Source organism: Aspergillus caelatus (genome assembly GCF_009193585.1).
Source record: "Aspergillus caelatus strain CBS 763.97 unplaced genomic scaffold BDV27scaffold_84, whole genome shotgun sequence".
Taxonomy (NCBI): domain Eukaryota; kingdom Fungi; phylum Ascomycota; class Eurotiomycetes; order Eurotiales; family Aspergillaceae; genus Aspergillus; species Aspergillus caelatus.
In genome coordinates this window covers 64,525-83,904 of record NW_022475347.1, presented here as the reverse complement: position 1 = coordinate 83,904, position 19,380 = coordinate 64,525, and the positions used below count along the sequence as shown (strand labels likewise).

Below are 19,380 nucleotides of genomic sequence, written 5' to 3'. Positions count from 1 at the left end.
ATGATCGCCTCAGGAACGTTCAGCCGAATCAGTGTATAAATCATCGGTATATTCACACACTATCTGACCATACGCCAAACAAACATTAATCAACCAGAGAAGCAAAAATGACAGCAGCACACGAAGCCCTGAACCCTATCCACCCGTCTGTCCTGCCTCATTTGGATCCAGTCTTTGTCAAACTCTACAATGAAAATGTAGCCAACACCCCAAACAAGCCCATAGACTTGGCCATTCTCCGATCGAAATATTCTGTTCTGTACTCTTACGGTACTGGACCAGCCCCCGAGCCAGCTAGAATATATGACACAACTGTGCCAGGATATAATGGCGATTTGATTCCAGTGCGGGTATACGAACCTTCGTCTCCTGGGCCTTGGCCGGTGCATATTGATTTTCATGGCGGTGGTATGACATCCTTCCCTTCTCTTTAATCTTAAAGGGATAACCTAGCAGAAAACTAATGCCGACCCGCAGGCTGGGGCCTTGGTGACCTCGACACTGAAGCTCATATCTGCAAACATCTGTCCGTCAAAGCAGACGTTTGTGTAATTGACATTGGGTACCGGCTGGTCCCAGAACAGCCATTCCCCATTGGTATCCAAGACTCCTTTGCTGCCCTGCAATACATTCATTCCCAGGGCGGCTCCAAGTTCAACATTGACCCGACCCGCATCTCCCTCGGCGGCGTCTCAGCTGGAGGAAACATTGCCCTTATCGTTGCCCACCTTGCAAGGGATGCCAGCATTCCTCTGAATCTTGTCGCGGTGGGCACACCCGTCATCGACGATATCTCCAAGTACGCCTCCGCAAGCGAGTCGCCATACCCCTCTGTCCAACAGATGGAGCATGCGCCCACTCTCAACTGGGCCAGGTTGAAGTGGTTCGATAATCTCAAGTGGGAAAGCCTTTCCAGCGACGTGAGCTTGAGGAAGGAGCAACTGAATAAGATCGGTTGGTATGCGAATGCGATGAATGCGCCTGATTTTACCAACCTACCCAAGACGGTGATTTACACTGCTGGCTGTGATCCGCTACGAGATGAAGGAGAGGCGTACGCCATGAAGCTAGTGGAGGGTGGCAATGAGGTTACGCTCAAAAGGTTTGAAGGCGTGCCACATCCTTTCATGCATATGGATAAAGGTATGATGAATCCCACTTTTCTTTTTTCCTTGTTTCCTTCTGCATGTTTTCGAAGGGCCATGCTGACGAAACGTGCCACAGATTTATGGCAGGCGAAGGAGTTTATAGACAAGACGGCCGCGCATATCCGGGTTGCTTTACATTAGACTTATTGTATTATTTTTCCCTAAAGCAAGAGTAATCAAATCCGACATAGAAAAAATCCCCGAACTATCGATGCATTCCCTTGAAGCCCAGTATTCTTAAATTCCTAATGATTCATTGCGACCATGATTTCGTTGTATGCTTTGAGTGACGACCTTAGTGGAATATAAAATCAGTATGTGGATATAACCGTAGCTTTGACAAGTACTGATGCTTACTTTGCTTTTGCGGTCGGAATACAATGTTTATACTTAAACGTGACCGTCCATGATAAACATGAAACGCAAGTTTTTGGTTGTCGTGGCCAACGAATAACCTAGATCGCAAGACATCGCTTCGGATTGTATATTCACCTTAAAGTCTGCATTTCTCGCGCAGATAAGATTTTATGAGATTGAAGCAGTACCAGTTACTGTAAATGTCTAGGGAAAGCTCTGGAGGTATAACGATTTATGCCTGAATACTCAGATAATTTCTTCTACAGTGTGTATAAACAACCCTAAAGAACACCCCCACTATCTAAACCTCGCAACTCTTTTCAAAGAGCATCTCCGAGGCGCTCACCTAAGAGGCCTGCTCCAATGCATACAGCTGTCTCGCCAACGCTACCAGGCTGTCTTTCAACGGCTTAAACCTCACATCTAACATCTGTTGCACCTTTCCTGAATCGCACGAGTAATGCGTATCCCTAATACGCTTCCCGGGCTCTCCCTCTGCGATCCTATTCTGGCTCTCGGGGAGCGCCTTCCTGACTATATCGGCTATCTCTTGCGTATCATATGATCCCTCCGTTACCAGGAAGCGCTGGTGAGAGGGTAGGTCCACAGTTAGTGCCTGGAGACTCGTCCGGGCAAGATCTTCAACGTCAATCCATACTAGAATGTACTCGTCAGTATGATACGTTTGGTTAGGATCACAGAAATAGCAGATTTACCAGGTGCCTTCGTCGGCGGGATTCCATTGCCCTTCAACACATCCCAAACAATCCCATTGCTGACATTCAATTGCGATATTGACTCAATCGGATGAATCATCTTGCCGAAGACCATTCCTGGGCACAATGTGACCAACTGGTAACTGACTTCGTGGTCACGAACGTAATCCCACGCTGCTTTTTCAGCTATCACTTTAGACGCTCGGTATGCAATGGGCTGTGATGGTTAGTACGGTGCTGAATCCAAGCTAGTCATAACAGACAGGGAAGGGTGGATGTAGAGGATTGCATACAACGAGGCTCGCATTCTTTCCCTCTTCATAGGTCAATGGACACCAATCCTTCTCTGTATACACCCTCCCGGGCTGCGGTCCCAATGAGGCATCGTAAACCGCCGCAAAGCTCGACATAATCACTACCTTTTTAACTTCGGGATACTTTGAGGCAGCCTCGCATACGGCAACTGTTCCCTTGAGGGCGGGAATGAGAAGCTTCTCCTCAAATTCCCCGGGTGCGGCATCGTAGCTAAACGCACTGGCCAGATGCAAGATGCCCTTGCAACCGGCTACCGCGGGCGCAAACTGGGTTACCTCAGTCGGGTCGCTGATAACTACCAGTTCGAGGTTCGTTGTATCCACGCCTGCTGCAGACAAGGCTGCTTGGGTCGCGGTGGCCTTCTGTTCAGAGCGAACGGTGCCGCGGACGTGGTGGTTTGTGGAAAGAAGGAGCGAGATGCAGTGCGCGGCAATGAAGCCATTGGCGCCTGTTACTAGAATTTTGGACATACTTAATTCTGTAGTTTTTCGAAGAATTCAAAAAAAAAAAAAAAAAATAAGAAAGATTCATTTATGCTGCCTGTGGGAGCTGTTGGACATTACACGGTTTTAATATTCAGTCCAATTGAGGGGGAGGTTCTAAATGGTTATCCAACGTCCGTCGGATAATTGGGTTAGAGCGGCGGACAACTTAAAAAAAAAAAAAATAGATCGTCTCATGCATTAAATGAATCCGACGCAAAGAAACTTCGGAAGGCGGCTTACCTCTTATCCTTATCGATCATTTCTGAGGTCTGTGGTCCACTTCACTAGTAAGTCAAGGTTGCCATGGAGTGGTAATGTGGAGTCTAGTCTCTGGTCTACGAAGGAGCAAATTGCCTTGAGTGTGTTGGTTTACTTAGATCATTCATTAATGGTTGGACTATTTGCAGTACTTGATAATAATAACATCATGGATCAAAATTGTTCAATCAACGCCTAGTTACCTTAACCAGCCGCTAATACACATACCGAAAGTTCACGTCGTCATGCACGTCTTCCTCTGCCATCCTTCCATTCGCCAACTTCCCCTCCATGCGACTTCTCGCTGGAGTTCCCAGGCGATCAGCTCTCGCATTCCGTCGCCCATACACAATGCGGAGGGCTGTGGATACGATTATTGCACCGGCGTTGACCGCCACAATGGTTATTTTGGCCGGTATGTACCTAATTTAGTTAGATTTGACGCCAGCATGGAACTATTAACTAGTAGTGGCGGTGCTTACGCAGGAGCATCCTTCGCCTGGAAGGTTTGGGGACCAATAACATTGGCAATGCTGAATGCGGCAGAGACCAGAGAACTGCCCGACACCTGTTCCTCTCAGTTATTGGCCCGGCGTGGTATGGAAAATAAGAGGATATACATACCTTCATAGTATACCCTTTGAAGTTCGCTCCGGTCCACGCGAAAATCAGTGCCAGTGGAGCCACAGTCTACTTGAGTTAGTTCACTGTTTGTTGATCACTCAATTGGCAAGAAGAGAAAGATGTCATGTACCGTGTTGACCATGTAAATGCCCACCAAGCATCCTGCCTGGTTACTTCTGGGCAGGAACGACATTAAACACGAACCCAGCAACGTCGGAACCAACAGTACATCAATAGCCAGCCATCGCGAGTATCCACGAGCGATGGCCCATGTAGAAAGAATCGTTGCCGCAATGCTAACTACCCCCGAGGGCATATTGAGCAACGCACTTTGCTTAGACGTATATCCGAAGTCTTTGATCAGAATGGACGAGAACGTGGTAATGACACCGCTGGGGATAGTAATTAAGATGGTCAGTAGGACAAGAAGCCAGGTTTGCAGATCACCGATTGCTTCAACTACCGAGCCCCAGCGAAAGACTTTGTGGCCAACTCCAGCTTGGTCGTCTTGAAGACGTTGTGCAATTCGGTCACGCTCCGTTTGGCTGAGGAACTTGGCTTTCTCGACATTTTCTGGTAGGACAAACAAAACCAATATAGAAGCGACTATGTTAACCACACCTATCACGACGAACATGATACGCCACCCGTGAAAGGACATATTCGGGGGTGCGTGCTGAGCAGCGAACGAAATCAACCCTCCAACGATCTGGCCCATGCCTAAGCCGCAGTACCAGAAGCCATATCTCGGTGTGGACTCGGCGCGAGTGTACCACATGCTCGTGTACATGGTAAGGGCGGGTGCTGACCCAGTAGTTAGTGGCATGGTCCGAAGGGAAAAGACACTGTACCGTGACTTACCAATAACCGCCTCCAACATCCCGAGCAAAACACGTAAAGCTATCATGCCAGCAAAATTCTGTGCGGCTGCTGAGCAACACAGAATCACGCCCCAGAGGAGTACATTGACCCCAAGCACCTTTGTGATAGGAAATTTCTGAAGGAGAATGCCTGTGCACATTAGCATATACCACAGACCTGAGCCTTCTTAGCAAGGCTATACACACCCTGGGGGATTTCGGCAACGGCATACGCCAGGAAGAACGCCGTTGCCAACCATGAAAAGTCATTTCCACTCATCTGTAGATCATTTTGAAGGCCCATGACATTCGCATACTGTCATCAAGTCAGCGTATGTACATACATCACAACCTAGCGCCAAGGGGGGGTAACACCCTCCTACATTAAGTGAAATTTTGTCCACAAATTGCAGGAAGTACGTCAGAAACATGACAGGCAGGATTCGCCAATCGACTTTCCGAAGCAATGCCCGGTCATCGTGCAGATCTCCGATGTCGTAGTCATCGCCGGACAATTTGCCGTTCATCCCGATATCTTTTTCGTTGGTAGGTGTCATTTTCACTGCATATGCATTTGAGTAATTTTTGATTGAGGGTGGCATGATCTTAAAGGGGATTATAGCTGGAGTCAATTAAAGTGTAGCTACATTCATCCTAGTCCTCTAGATACCTACACTTCCCCAGGGTCATAGCGATAGCCGTAAGTGGGGCCCTCTTATGCATCCGTCGCATAGATAGGCCGGGTTGGCTGCAAGCACTGATAACGTCGGATAATGCTTTGCCGCTGCTAATGGACGACAGTAGACGTCACTTCACTTCACAAGCCGTGCAAAGATATAAGATCCCATCGAGAGTATGACTTATGATCATCATTCGGATCAAGAAGAACAAGCACGACAATGCCTTCTCGCACTGACTCTCCTCTGAACATTGCCATTATTGGCGCTGGTCTTGGCGGCCTCTCGGCTGCAGTGGCCCTCCGGCGTCAAGGACATTCCGTGACCGTGTATGAACGATACGATTTCGCAGGTGAGGTGGGAGCCTCACTGAGTGCTGCCTCCAACGGATCAAGATTTCTCGAGCAATGGGGCGTGGACGTCAAAGCCGCAAAGCCGGTACGATCATCTTCTCTTCTTGGGTGAGGCAATGCTAACGATCCCAGGTGATTTTGAAAAGGCTGATTATGCATGATTGGTCTACTGGAGAGGTAAAAAGCGAGTACGGATTAGGAGACTATAAGTCGAAGTTTGGGACTGTATGTCTTCCTTCCATATTCGAAAAGGTTGCTTTGCTGATAAGTTACAACAAAAAAAGGATTACAACAACTTCCATCGCATTGATATCCACAAAGAACTTCTCAAGTCAGCCTTCGAAGAGCCCGGTGAAGGACCCAAGTGTACTCTCGAAGTGAATCACAAAGCCACTGCTCTTGACGCAGAAGCAGGTATCATCCAATTTGAAAACGGCGCTTCAGCAACAGCCGACCTGATCGTCGCTGCTGATGGTATTCGCGTACGTCTTCTTGCCCCAAGAATCCAGTCATTGACAGGGTACTAAATTAGAAAGTCTTCCTCTCGTAATCTAATCGGAATAACCCCCAATTTTACAATGTCCACCTCATGTTGCTACCGCTGCATCATCGGTGCCGATAAACTGCGCGCCCTCGGGCTTGACGATTATATCTCTAACGAAGCAATCGAGTATTGGGGCGGGTTTGGCATCGACAAGATTGTCATGTCTCCCTGTAGCAATGGTGAGGTCGTAAGCTGCTACTGCTTCTACCCGGCCGCATATAATGAGCTCCGTGAAGATGGATGGAATATCTCCGCTACACCCCAACAACTGGTGGACACGTTCCCCGCCTTGGATCCCAGGATGAAGAAGTTGATGTTAAATGCGGAGGATATAAAAATGTGGCGATGTATGTATTCGATTCTCTTTCTACTCAAGACGACTGTGCTAACGATGTAGTGTATCGGCATGATCCCTACCCGTACTGGGTGAAGGGCAAGGTTTGTCTTCTGGGTGATGCTGGTATGTTTTTTCCCTCCTCTTGATGGAAGATTCGATTATACTAAGAAATAGCCCATCCGATGATGCCGGACCAATCCCAAGGGTCTTGTATGGCTTTCGAAGATGCCGGCGCTTTAGGCCTGGTTTTCCACCGCACATTCCGCGAACAATACAGTGTCGCCGAAGGACTTAGCTTATACGAAAAGCTGCGCAAGCCGAGAGCAACCCGCGTGCAAGAAGCGAGTTTCAGAGCTCGAGAAGATCTCAGTGAGCGCATTGGATGGAGTTCTTCGGCAGATCGGCCTGGGAAGTTGACGATTGAGGAAGTTTGTGGATACGATATGCGAAAGCATTTGGATGAGCTAGTCGCTGCGATTGCACAGTAGATGTATGATTTGAACGTCTTTATGTATTTACCATTTACAATATATGATTTCCATCTCATCACTTCGTTGGTTATACGACATTTCATACAAATACCATCCCGGGGAACAGGCTATACCTCACCCTTGCCCAATTCCTATCAGCCTCATCCGCCCAGACAGTCTCCAGTAACTGTCGGGCGTGCGAGATATGTCCAAATCCTAAAGTATTCTCCATAACCATCAATCTTTCTTTGACCAACATCTGTCTCTCAACTTCTGTGGTACTAGCCCCAGCAATTACCAGCGGGAAAAGTAAGCATCCCTCTACAGGACTACCATATGGAATGGTCATCACAGCATTGAGAATCGGAGAAACCGCGGCTTCCACCATCTCGTGGTGTGGATCATACCCATCAACAACCTGATGGAGGCGTAGTCGGACCGCCCATTCGAATGCTGTAGTAACTCGATCCGACTCGTGGTCCGTAACCGCGGCGCTGTCATATTCTGCTCTCCACGAATCCAACTGAGACTGAACATGGGAGGCAGCAGTTCGAAACCCCAGCTCGGAGAGTTCATCAACGCGCCGGCTACGATGTGCCGCGAGTAAGTTTACCATACCGAGAAGTTCAAGTAACGCTGGGGCCATCCCAGAGACGGCATCTACGGGGCCAGATGAGGAACTGCAAATGGACTTCTCCGCGGTAAGATCAGTGAGCTTCGCATCCTCTCGCAGTAGCGGTGGCTTGCAGCGGGATATTGTCGACATGGAGTCCAGATATCGGAACAGCTGGAGGCAGAACTTCCCCTCCGATGTCCATTCAAGGGATTGGTCTCCCACTGACGCGAGGAGTGCACTGGCTGCCTTCAGATGCCACTCCCATGCATGAGAACCGCCATCGCATAGCTCCGTTAGGCAGAGTAGTAGCACCGTTGTGCAGGCCTCAAGCGTGGATTGGCCGCCTGCCGTTGATAGAAGTTGTTTTACTTGTGCCAATGCTTTTTGGGATTAGCTTCCCTGAACCCTGATAGCGGTATCAGACATACCTTTTCCCTGGCGCGCTAATGCGCGATTCCAAATGCCCGGGTAGACACGCTTCCAATGGCAACCACTCAGGCCTAGAATTACACTAGTCACTGTGTCGGAGCTGGCTGCCATCGGTAACAAGATCGACAGAAAGGGATTTCCGTTGGGATCACCGGACCGCGACAGTGAGCGCGCTACGATGTGTAGATAGTGATTGAACAGCGAGCGCTCTTCGTCATTGTGCAGATAAGGGTTGGCGGATCCGCAGGGTGATGCGACGGGCATGACGATGTCTTCCACAGCCAGCCATGGGGATAAGCTTCCTATCGGATCATCGAGAGCTTGATCGGAAGGGGAGATCGGATCTGGGGTTGCTAGAGATAGACTGCTTTCGGAAGAAGGGGGAAGCGACGGGTCGGTGGAGCTGGAGAATGACGGGGAGGCTTTCCATTGACAGGGGAGGTTTAAGCGGCGGCAATCACTGCATCGAGGGTGGATCTCGTCGCATTTCTTCTTCCTGCTGAAGTTAATAACCGCGCTAATACATTGTAGCTGTTGCTCGGCATAGGTTGTTTTACCTTGCCTTGCAGGACAGGCAACCTCCGCGTGATCGGGACGCTCGAGGGCGTCGATGGGCTATGGTTTTGGGGTCCAATTTTCCGCCCGGTCGTTGAGGTTCGCAGATATGTCCCAGGCCTAAGAGGAGGGCAAATCAGCTCAGTCATCCTCTATTGGAAGTGCGATACACATACGAGCACAGCGGGAACAGGGGGCGTCCCCGTCACAGCGCTGTTTCTATTGACTGTCAGCGGCGATCACACTAGCTGAGTTTTGGTATTCAACGTACAATCTTTGCGCATCGCGCGCATACACGACCAGTGGAATTCATGGCGGCAGTAGTGAAGCCACGATAGTAGCATATCCATGATGCAGAGAGTGAGGAGAAGCGACGGAACGAAACGGACTCTTATCGCCCATCCGACGCGACGGACGCTCTAAAACTGATAAAGCTTCCCAACTCGGCCTTTCTACCATCGGTGATTCGTGGATAAGGCCAGAAGAGGCGATATGCAGCCTATCATCGGCATTTCTCTTATTAATGGATATGCGATCTCCACAAGGACCGCTAATGCGGCAAAGACCTGGGGTAAATGAAGAGCACTGACTTTTTTCCCCGCATTTCTTCTCCGGCATGGAGTTATTCCGTGCATCCCTGCATCCTCGGCTATGATTCAGTTCTCTCTATATATAACCTCTTTTGCTTCCTGGACGCCAGGTCTTCTATTTTAGTCATGGTTGAAAAATGCAAGGATCGACTCGACTCAATCTACCTTCACTTGACAAAAAAGACCGCATAGATACCTATACAAGCCCAACATTTACCTTAACATCCATACTCTTTTAAGTTGATTCCTTAGTTCCGTCTACGGCGACCACGTTATGGGAGGGAAACTATTCGACTGATTCCAGTCCGACATCCAGTGGGGGGTGTACTGGTTTCTAATGGCAGATGGAGAAACTCGGTTACCGTATCTCAGAAACACGAAGAATAGATTCTCCATCGTTAACGTCGCCTTGTGCTGGCTTCGTCAACAATTAACATAGAGGCAGGAAGGCGATCCCCCGATACTCTTAAGTCTAACCATTTTGCTGGAGCTTCGGCAGTACCTAACTCCAAACTATTTAATGTTGCTGCTAGTTTGTTGCTGCTATGTATGGTAGATTACAATTGAATATCATGAGCTACAACTACTCTACGTAAAGGGAGCAGAGGCAGGAAGCTATGTTAGAGTAAAAAGAAGCTTCCTGTGTTGCATTTAGCTGCCTATATGTTCCTTCGAAGCTAGCAGAGGTCATCATGCACCTTATACATTGATCGGTTCGAGGAAAGCCATCAGCTCTGCCTTACGGTCGACATGTCGGCAGAAGAAATATGCTTACAGGACAAGGTTCGAGGAAGTTGAATAGAACATTTTGAAAGAGCAGCTGTCGGTAGTCACAGACACTCTTCAGTCCTTGAGATTGATGCTTGCTTTTATCTTCATGGCTCCTGGGAAACGGTTATCTGGGTATCATTTACAACGAGGTTTAACCAATCGATTCCTCACCTGACGACATGCACCATTATGAAATAATGGGGGCGATTGTCACATCAAGACACTCCGATGTGACAATTGATATATATTTAGTTAAATCGACTCTAGACTGATTTTAAGGTAGGTATTTTGTTGCTCAAAGATATATATTTCCGACTACCCGGTTCAGACTTACTACCATCATTGGGACTTTCCAAGTTTCAGAACAACGTGTAGTGATATACCTACATAGTGTTAAGAATATCTACGCAACAATTTATTTTTTAATTTTAATTTTTCTTTTTTTTCTTTAAAAAAAAAACAAAAAAAAAAAAGGAACCAATGGATACCGAATTGTGATTTGTATGGCGATACGTAGCAGGACAATATTTTTGCTTTATAAGAATATTTCACAGAATCTATCAAGAATCAGGCCGGCTGGCCCAATGGCAAGGCGCTTGACTACGAATCAAGAGATTGCAGGTTCGATCCCTGCGTCGGTCAAATCTTTTTTTACCCTTCGGGGTTGGCCTATCTTACGTATCTGTCCCGTTCTTCGCAGAATCCCTTTCGACTTGGTTCGATTTTTATCGCGAAGATGCCCTGCTATGCCTCAAAGTGATCAATGTTTGCTTTGCCGCACATTCGTAGCGGCATCACGTGACCAACCATGGAGAGTCGCAGTCAGTCTAGAAAGAGGCCTGGATTCACTCACCCTCGCCAGTGACTGGATGGTTGATCATTCTAATCTCATAACCATGATTGACGAGACGTATCTCCACTTAAGGATCCATGAATGCCGATCGAGCGGGCACCAGTCATATAGCGTCTGTCGGTCATAACGGATGCGTATATCTCACCGACGAGAAAGATGTTGAGACTGTGGAGAACACGTTATTGATCATGATGCGTAGTGTCAGTAGCTGGACTCTGAGAGGACTGAGAATTAGAGGAACCTATCGTAGGGGACATTGATGGATACAACGTCATTAGGTAAATGCAATAGAGAAGAAATACGAGGATTGACGTTGAATGTGGTGACCATTGCGGGATCGAAGTTGGGGCCGTTAGGTTGCGTTTGTTGGAAGGGTATGTACATACATACATCCGCCGTATATTAAATGGTCTATTGCATGACCAGGGTATGCTCAGAGAAAAAAAAAGGATATTTCCCCGCAACCCCCCGCATGACTACCCCAACAAAGTTCATCGAAACGTTACATACAGAAGACCGGACTTCCAGGGACTCGAACAAAAAAACAAAGAACCGGCGAGACCGAACCTTATCGTTCTCTTTATGTATCCAAGCGCCACGCGCTGAGCGCCCCTTGAAGCAAGGACCCGTACGGTGTACTAATGCACTCGGTCTCATTGGTGAGCGATCAGTGACACCAAATCAACCACCCAATGGGATAGGCTCCACTTCCACTGGGAGGAAGAAGATATGGCTAAGCATGGCCAAGAGAGTTTCTTTTAGTCGGATGGTGGTGTGTCCGTCCTACAAAAAAGGTCGGCAAGACCGGTCGAGGGCACAACAAAAGAAAAAGGAGGAGAACACATGGTGGCAACGATGCCGAGGTTTATCCTAGTACGGAGTACTTAAAGAATATCTGTATACTAAGTACTCGTACCAAACTACTTACTAGTTATATCAGATCTCATTTCCGTTACCTAATAAACCGATGAGAGCTTCTTGGGTTCTTGGGGGGCAAAAAAGATGGTTCCTGTCACTGGGGATTGTTTTTACATAATAAGCGGCCCTTCAGTCTGGGGAAATGATTAGATTAGATTCCCGGTCGCATTCTGTTAATAATGAGAACCGCCGACATGGACAGGGATGGAGAAGCACCCCAGTAGTCTATCTTTTGACTTTATCTGAACCTCAATGGTGATCCCATATTCATGATATCCATGTTGCCGAGTTTTGTATGGCATTAACGGTCAGGGTTTCTTTTTGACATGTTTTCTTCCCTGCCAAGATCATGCCGAGAGAAGGTAGGAATGGCTAATTTCGGGAATCCGACGGGTGGGGTCGGAGGTGAGAAGCGAGATCCCAAACGAGATCAAGGGAGAAAATGGTGTAATCCAAGTTCATTTCCAATCATGTGGCCCGGGGGGGGATGTGGCTCCATCAAAAGGTCGGGTAGCTACTAGTACGGAGTAGGACGTACCTAGCTAGCTACCTGCCATAGACGGGTTAGTGTTAGTATAGTAGTACTAGATAGTAAGTACCAAAAGTTCACGGTTATCCAGAATAGAAATCCAGAATGATTCTCTTTCCTCTGATTGACTGGAATGGTCAGGATTAGGCTTCTAGGAAGGTAACATCGCGTGGTCGAGTTTAAGCCTGATGGTCCGGGGTAAACGCACGGAAAAGGTAAAACCGCACCCGGTGTGGCTGACTCAGTCGCATGGCAAAAAACAACACACCACCACCTTTCATCCCAGTTTTCAATTACTATACTCTCCTCGTACTACTAATCTAGAGAGATTTGGGTGAGATAGGAGCTGGAACAACCATGGATGATTGGTGTGCCAAGGGCCTGAGGTTGCACTCCAACCTGCCAGCCAAGACATCGGCCAAGCCATGGTTCATTCCCGCGACTGGTGAATTATACTCCGCTTGTGCTTCTTTTCTCAGCGCTCAGACATGTCCGCTTATCTTCGCGTAATTTTCATTCAGTTCGCTATCTATCGGTCGGCTGGTTCCGAACTTAAGTGCCAGAGCCAAGACGACCATTGGATTTCTCGTCCAGTCACATATTCAATGATCAAGGTTCATTCATCTAGCATAAGGCCACTGGAGATTGTTCCGGTTATCAACGGGTTGGTCTTATGTTGGGGGAGGACCAGTGACCGGTTTGAGATAATCCTCCGCGGCTGGCCTTAGATCGTATAGCTAATAACTTAGTTCGATCCATACTGGACGACTGGTAGGGAAGTATGGATGTAGGTAGATTCTATAGTAGCAGCAGTAGTAGTAGTAGTAGTAGTAGTAGTAGTAGTAGTAGTAGTAGTAGCAGTTGTAATCTAAACCACGAGTGGCAATTGGACCGGCATGGGTCATGGCACGCGATAAACCATCCCAATTGCCTTTTTTTCTATTTTTCCCTTTTATTATTATAATTATTATTATTATTTTGAGTAACTTTTGTTTGACATGACACTTGATTTCCCCTCTCACTCTTACTTCCACATTTCCCTCGCCCCTCCTTCCTCCAAATCCTAATTCTCGTCCCACATGAACCACCAAATGTATTAAAAGCCCAGATCTTCTCCCCGTCTTCCATTCCCTTCTTTTCTACCACGAACCAACGAGTCAGAGATACACACATACACACCCTTCCCCCTTCGTGTTCGTTTTGTCTGTACGTGTGACTCGACTCTACAACATGAACCCCTCCGACCCCTCGGAGACGGTCGAGGTCGCCAAAGCGACGGCCAACCTTCATGATGCCCATCTGAATGAAAAAAAGGCCTCCTCCATTGATAAGGACTTGGCCATCACGCCGAGTATAGAAGAAGTCCCGGCGACCCAAATTGTTGGCGCAACCACCGATGATACCGATCTTCAAAAGACCTATCCAACCGACGAGGAACTGAAAACCCTGCGTCGAGTGTGTGGACAAATCCCATGGACCGCATACACCGTAGCGTTTGTGGAACTGTGCGAGCGATTCTCCTACTATGGAACTACGGCCGTTTGTGTGTCTCTCCGCGCTGCCACGTTATCCCAGAAAATCCCTTGCTGACATGCATTAGTCGTCAACTTTATCCAGCGTCCCATGCCGGAAGGCTCCTCCACTGGTGCTACGTATGATAATTCACGAGTGCCGGGAGCACTGAACATGGGCCAACAGGCCTCCACTGGTCTGACCTTGTGTAAGTCGCATGTCCGTGATCGATGGAAGGAGTGGGTCCTGACCGTCTCTAGTCAATTCCTTCTGGTCCTACATCATGCCCACGTTCGGAGCATTCCTGGCCGATCAATACTGGGGTCGATTCCGCACCATCATGTACTCCATCGCGGCCGCTTTGCTCGGCCATTTGATTCTGGTCATCTCCGCCATTCCCAACGTGATCTCCCATCCCCAGGGCGCGATCGCCTGTTTTTCGATCGGTCTGATCATCATGGGCATGGGAACGGGCGGTTTCAAGTAAGGCCTCCCCCAATCCTCCTCGTCACACCCCGAGTCTCTATATACTGATGCAAATCAGATCGAACATTTCGCCTCTCATCGCCGAGCAATATCGTGAGGAATATCCATATATCAAGACCCTTTCTTCCGGGGAGCGGGTAATCGTGGATCCAGCCATCACCGTCCAGCGCATCTACCTGTACTACTACTTGACTGTCAACATCGGTTCCATCACCGGCCAGGTGAGCATGGTCTATGCCGAGAGATATGTTGGGTTTTGGCTGTCGTACTTTCTCCCGACATGCTTGTTTCTGTGGTGCCCGACGGTGCTGTTCTTCTGCCGGAATAAGTACTACCGGGTGCAGCCACAAGGCTCCGTCTACGGGCAGGCGTTCCGACTCTGGAAACTGGCGATGAAGGGGCGGTGGTCGTTGAACCCGGTTCGGCTGTAGGTGTCCCAACGGGTCCCGTCTGGCTGAAGGTATACTGACAAACCAGGTTCAAACGTAATGACAAGCCATTCTGGGAGCCAGTCAAGCCAAGTGCTTTGGGCCCTAATCGACCTCAGTGGATGACTTTCGACGACGAATGGGTCGACGAAGTTGCTCGTGGGCTGAAGGCGTGCAAAGTGTTCCTGTGGTACCCTCTGTTCTGTATGTCTTCTCTCATCGTCTCTTTCTTCCCCCGTACTAATGCAGACTTTTCCCAGGGCTCGCCTACAACCAGATGTTGAACAACCTGACATCCCAAGCGGCCACCATGCACCTCGGTGGCGTCCCCAACGACATCATCAATAACCTCAACCCTCTTGCCCTCATCATTTGCATTCCTATTTTTGATCGAGTCATCTACCCGGGCCTGCGCCACCTGGGATTCAACTTTACGCCCATTAAGAGAATCACGTGTGGGTTTGTGGTCGCCGGCTGCTCCATGATCGCCGCCACGGTGATCCAACACTACATTTACGTGAAAGGCCCCTGCGGCAAAGAGGCCAACTACTGTCTCGATGAATATGGAAAGTATTCGCCCATCTCCGTCTGGACCCAGGCGATTATCTACATCCTCGGTGGTATTTCGGAGATCTTTGCCTCCATCACCTCCCTCGAGTATGCCTTCACCAAGGCTCCCAAGAACATGCGATCGATCGTGCAGGCCGTCGCGCTCTTCATGAACGCCTTCTCCTCGGCCATCGGCCAGGCCTTCGTTGGCTTGTCGAAGGATCCCCTGCTGGTGTATAACTATATGGTGGTGACGATCCTGGCCTTTATCGGAGCCATTGGATTCTGGTTGAGCAACTATAAGCTGGATCGGAGGGAAGACGAGTTGAACAACCTGCCACAGAGCAAGTATACCGAATCGAGTGGCGTGAATTTGGACGAGGAGAATGCCCGGAAGTAAAGGACGGACCGGCGCGCGATATACCCTGTTACGCGGAGATGTAATGTGATGCTCGTTTATGTAACTTATCCTTTTCAACCATGTTCGGTGCATTGACGCCTCTCAATTTGGATTCTGATGATTCACCGTAATCCGTATTTTCTTGACCGTACATATGTCGGGGGCGCAGTAATCAGCGGTTCCGACCTGAGAACATCGTCGCTTGCTGCAAGGCTTCCTCCAAGGGGTTGGGGGGTGGGGGGTGGGTGGGAGAAAGGTTCTAACGCGATTTTGCGTAACTGACAGCAACCGGCATGGCTTATATTTATGGCTTGAGTTGACAGTCGCAAGTGGTCCAATTTAATTTGTTTGGTTTTCTGAAAAGGTTTCAAAGAATCTGACAGGTCGAATGCGCTAGTGATTTCTGTTTTCAATGAGATTTGTACAGTACCGGATCTAAGTCACTAGTAGGATGAATTACTTATTCCCCCTCTGCCATGCGTATCACACCATCTGCTAAATGTTTATACTCTTACTGAAAGAACAGAGAAAAGAAAAAGAAGTCGTAGAGGATGAGCTCATCTTAAAGCCAAGCACGTAATCTGAGGCCGAAATCTCCACTGTGGGGGTAAAGGAACTTTTGGTTTATTCAACCGCCAAGTCCTTTGGACTCTTGGTTTGATTGTTATTATGCCAAAAACTAGAATGAGATCTAGTTAACGTTACCATCCTTGCCAAATGATATATAACAAGCATTTGTCTGGTATATCCCCGTTCGGGAAGACTCAGGGACTGTTCGAAGGTGAGACGTGACATTTGACGACCCTAAATCGGCGAAGGATGAAGGTTTTTTTTTTTTTTTTTTTTTCTCATTTTTCTTTCTCTCTTTTTCCATGAATAAATACATATCCGGCGGAAAAGTGACGATCATCAATTGCCCCCTCCTTTATTGGACAATCATGATGCCATATCCGCTAAAATAAGAAGCTGTTGACGCACCACCACATGGTGAGAGATACTTGTCGATGTCCAATAGGCAACCAGTTCCTGACCGACCATTCCTGCACAGCGTTTGAGATCTCATAGTACCGATAGCTGCAGCCGAACACTCCCATAGCCGGTGGGTCTGAACTTTGATTTCCCCCCCCCATACGGCCCGTCAATATTGATTGGCATTTTACTCCCATGTATGTTTCGTTTCCTAGACGCGCGGTGGGCGCTCGCACAGCTCGGCAAACCGTTTGATGGCATCATCCCGTCGCCCTCAATCGCAATCGCAAGTGTGGACCCCCCAAAGCTGTCCCCCGCATTTGAGTTGATATATTTATTGGTGCCCAGCTGCAGGTCTTGGACAGCTTCCCATGCCAGCTACAACTTCAGTCCTGTCATCATGAAGCTCTCAAGCATTGTGGCCCTGTCGGGCCTTCTGGCGGCTTCAGAGGCTCTCCCGCAGCAACAGATACTGCAGAGAAATGTCGCCAAGAAGCCTAATTTCCTTTTCATTATGACTGATGACCAAGATCTCCAATTGAACTCGACTGCATACACCCCGCATATCCTGAGTCGAATCAAGGAGAAGGGCACTGACTTCGCAAATCACTTTGTCACCACGGCTCTTTGCTGTCCGTCGCGAGTCAGTCTCTGGACAGGACGTCAGGCGCATAATACCAATGTGACGGATGTGAGACCGCCCTGGGGTACGTGACTATTCATCCCATCGCATGCTGGGGGAGACTAACTGTGAACAGGCGGGTATCCCAAGTTCATTTCGCAAGGCTTCAATGACAATTGGTTCCCCGTGTGGTTCCAGGATGCCGGCTACAACACCTATTACACCGGAAAGCTCATGAACGCCCACAGCCTCAGTACCTACAATAAGCCGTTCCCCAAGGGCTTCAACGGCTCCGACTTCCTTCTCGACCCGCACACCTACTCCTACTACAACTCCACCTACCAGCGCAATCGCGATCCCCCAAAAAACTACGCTGGTCATTACACGACTGATGTGATCACCGAGAAGGCTCTGGGACTCCTGGATGAGGCCCTGGAAAGTGACCGACCCTTCTTCGTGGCTGTGTCGCCGGTTGCTCCCCATTCGAATATTGACCCGAACACGATGGGCACTGCCGCCAGCATCATGTCTGAACCGATTCCCGCGCCTCGCCATCGGCACTTATTCCAGGACGTCAAGGTCCCCCGGACTCCGAGCTTCAACCCGCTCAACGTAAGTATACTCCTTCTGAACCGAGGAAGGGGCTCACTGACCATCTCAGCGCACCGGAGTGAGCTGGGTATCCAACCTTGCGCTGCAGAACCAAACCGTCATTGACTACGAAGACCATTACTATCGCCAGCGACTGCGTGCCCTGCAAGGTGTTGACGAACTGGTCGACAAGCTGGTATCTCGTCTTGAGGAAAGTGGCGAGATCGACAACACCTACATCATCTACACTTCTGACAACGGATTCCACATCGGTCAGCACCGTATGCCCCCGGGCAAAACTACTGGTTTCGAAGAAGACATCCGAGTCCCGTTTTTTATTCGCGGCCCCGGCATTCCCGAGGGAAAGACCGAGGACAGCGTCTCGACACACATCGACCTGGTTCCAACGTTCTTTGAATTGGCCGGTCTGCCGCTGCGCGACGATTTCGACGGTACGCCATTGCCCATCAAGCGACAGTCGGCTTCAATCTCCCATGAGCATGTTACTGTCGAGTTCTGGGGCACGGCCGTCCTGGAGGGTGACTTTTCCAGGATCGGTAAGACTTTTCCATAGCTCCTAATTTATATATACCCTTAAATGTGTGCTAATCGAACCCCCCCCCCCCCTACAGGCCCCGACGGTGATACAAGCATGCCGAACAATACCTACAAGTCTGTGCGTATTCTCGGTGAGGGCTATAATCTTTACTACTCCGTATGGTGCCACGGCGAGCACGAGCTCTATGACCTAACAGTACGTTGGTGCAATCCCATTCATCCCAGTGAATCATACTGATGAGCCCAGGCCGACCCTTACCAAATCAACAACATTTACACACCCAAGAACACTACCTCTCAGCTCCTTGGGCGGCCCTTGCAGGCGGCGATCACCCGTCTCGATGCTCTGCTTCTCGTGCTAAAGACCTGCCAGGGTCCCACCTGTATCGAACCGTGGAAGGTAATTCATCCTGACGGTTCCGTGCAGAGTCTGAAAGACGCGCTTGACCCACAATTCGATATCTTTTACCAGAAGCAACCTAAGGTATCGTATGATCATTGCTTAGATGGATATCTTCTTTCCAATGAGGGCCCGCTGGTTGGGCTGCAGTACCGGGACGGATTGAGCTGGTCGGCGTGGGCTTGATTTCGATGATAATGAGGACAAAAATTATTATAATGTATAGATTGATGATCTTGTACATAGAGGTTAACTTGTGATACCATATATTGTTCAAGCCGCAATTCCAAGCGGGGCTACACAACATGAATTAGAAGTTGATTTTGTTACGAAGGGACTGAACTGCCACAGCGCGGTATCTATGTCGCGCTTTACAGAACATCATCAGCTGAATTAGAATATCCTTACTACGTGTGTGCGTGGATCCTACCGGTATAGACACAATGAAAGCTAGAGAATA

General features: G+C 48.8%; 7 protein-coding genes and 1 non-coding gene across 8 annotated transcripts; 5 read left to right on the top strand and 3 right to left on the bottom strand.

The window, feature by feature from the left end:
- Positions 1–2: 2 nt before the first annotated feature.
- On the top strand, positions 3–1,289 carry BDV27DRAFT_172196 (alpha/beta hydrolase; the record flags this gene model as incomplete). The annotated part of the gene is made up of 3 exons (XM_032075793.1): positions 3–408; positions 478–1,143; positions 1,225–1,289. Exons 1-3 carry the CDS (start codon positions 108–110, stop codon positions 1,287–1,289), a joined length of 1,032 nt encoding a protein of 343 aa, XP_031927761.1. The 5' UTR covers positions 3–107.
- A 517-nt stretch (positions 1,290–1,806) lies between these two features.
- Positions 1,807–5,290, bottom strand: BDV27DRAFT_172194 (major facilitator superfamily domain-containing protein; the record flags this gene model as incomplete). Its single annotated transcript, XM_032075792.1, has 10 exons — positions 1,807–2,162; positions 2,222–2,438; positions 2,515–3,007; positions 3,508–3,702; positions 3,762–3,847; positions 3,904–3,969; positions 4,034–4,707; positions 4,765–4,914; positions 4,971–5,079; positions 5,147–5,290. 10 exons carry the CDS (start codon positions 5,288–5,290, stop codon positions 1,852–1,854), a joined length of 2,445 nt encoding a protein of 814 aa, XP_031927760.1. The 3' UTR covers positions 1,807–1,851.
- Positions 5,291–5,662: 372 nt separating this feature from the next.
- On the top strand, positions 5,663–7,162 carry BDV27DRAFT_157625 (uncharacterized protein; the record flags this gene model as incomplete). The annotated part of the gene is made up of 6 exons (XM_032072539.1): positions 5,663–5,878; positions 5,926–6,018; positions 6,078–6,275; positions 6,330–6,684; positions 6,735–6,797; positions 6,849–7,162. 6 exons carry the CDS (start codon positions 5,663–5,665, stop codon positions 7,160–7,162), a joined length of 1,239 nt encoding a protein of 412 aa, XP_031927759.1.
- An 82-nt stretch (positions 7,163–7,244) lies between these two features.
- On the bottom strand, positions 7,245–9,094 carry BDV27DRAFT_145091 (Zn(II)2Cys6 transcription factor; the record flags this gene model as incomplete). Its single annotated transcript, XM_032070358.1, has 4 exons — positions 7,245–8,104; positions 8,189–8,804; positions 8,921–8,970; positions 9,016–9,094. 4 exons carry the CDS (start codon positions 9,092–9,094, stop codon positions 7,245–7,247), a joined length of 1,605 nt encoding a protein of 534 aa, XP_031927758.1.
- A 1,581-nt stretch (positions 9,095–10,675) lies between these two features.
- On the top strand, positions 10,676–10,747 carry BDV27DRAFT_t110. The gene has a single exon. It is a non-coding gene; the product is annotated as a tRNA-Arg (tRNA).
- Positions 10,677–11,426, bottom strand: BDV27DRAFT_128102 (uncharacterized protein). The gene is made up of 2 exons (XM_032066909.1): positions 10,959–11,426; positions 10,677–10,846 (listed from the first exon to the last, which is right to left on the bottom strand). Exon 1 carries the CDS (start codon positions 11,348–11,350, stop codon positions 11,138–11,140), a length of 213 nt encoding a protein of 70 aa, XP_031927757.1. The 5' UTR covers positions 11,351–11,426; the 3' UTR covers positions 10,677–10,846; positions 10,959–11,137.
- A 1,969-nt stretch (positions 11,427–13,395) lies between these two features.
- Positions 13,396–16,001, top strand: BDV27DRAFT_111932 (putative MFS peptide transporter). The gene is made up of 6 exons (XM_032064553.1): positions 13,396–13,948; positions 14,006–14,125; positions 14,178–14,400; positions 14,462–14,830; positions 14,881–15,035; positions 15,092–16,001. The coding sequence occupies exons 1-6, from the start codon at positions 13,636–13,638 to the stop codon at positions 15,778–15,780; spliced, it is 1,869 nt and encodes a 622-aa protein (XP_031927756.1). The 5' UTR covers positions 13,396–13,635; the 3' UTR covers positions 15,781–16,001.
- Positions 16,002–17,149: 1,148 nt separating this feature from the next.
- BDV27DRAFT_145089 (sulfatase family protein) lies at positions 17,150–19,106 on the top strand (the record flags this gene model as incomplete). Its single annotated transcript, XM_032070357.1, has 5 exons — positions 17,150–17,456; positions 17,508–17,983; positions 18,033–18,519; positions 18,595–18,716; positions 18,768–19,106. 5 exons carry the CDS (start codon positions 17,150–17,152, stop codon positions 19,104–19,106), a joined length of 1,731 nt encoding a protein of 576 aa, XP_031927755.1.
- Between the last annotated feature and the right edge of the window lie 274 nt (positions 19,107–19,380).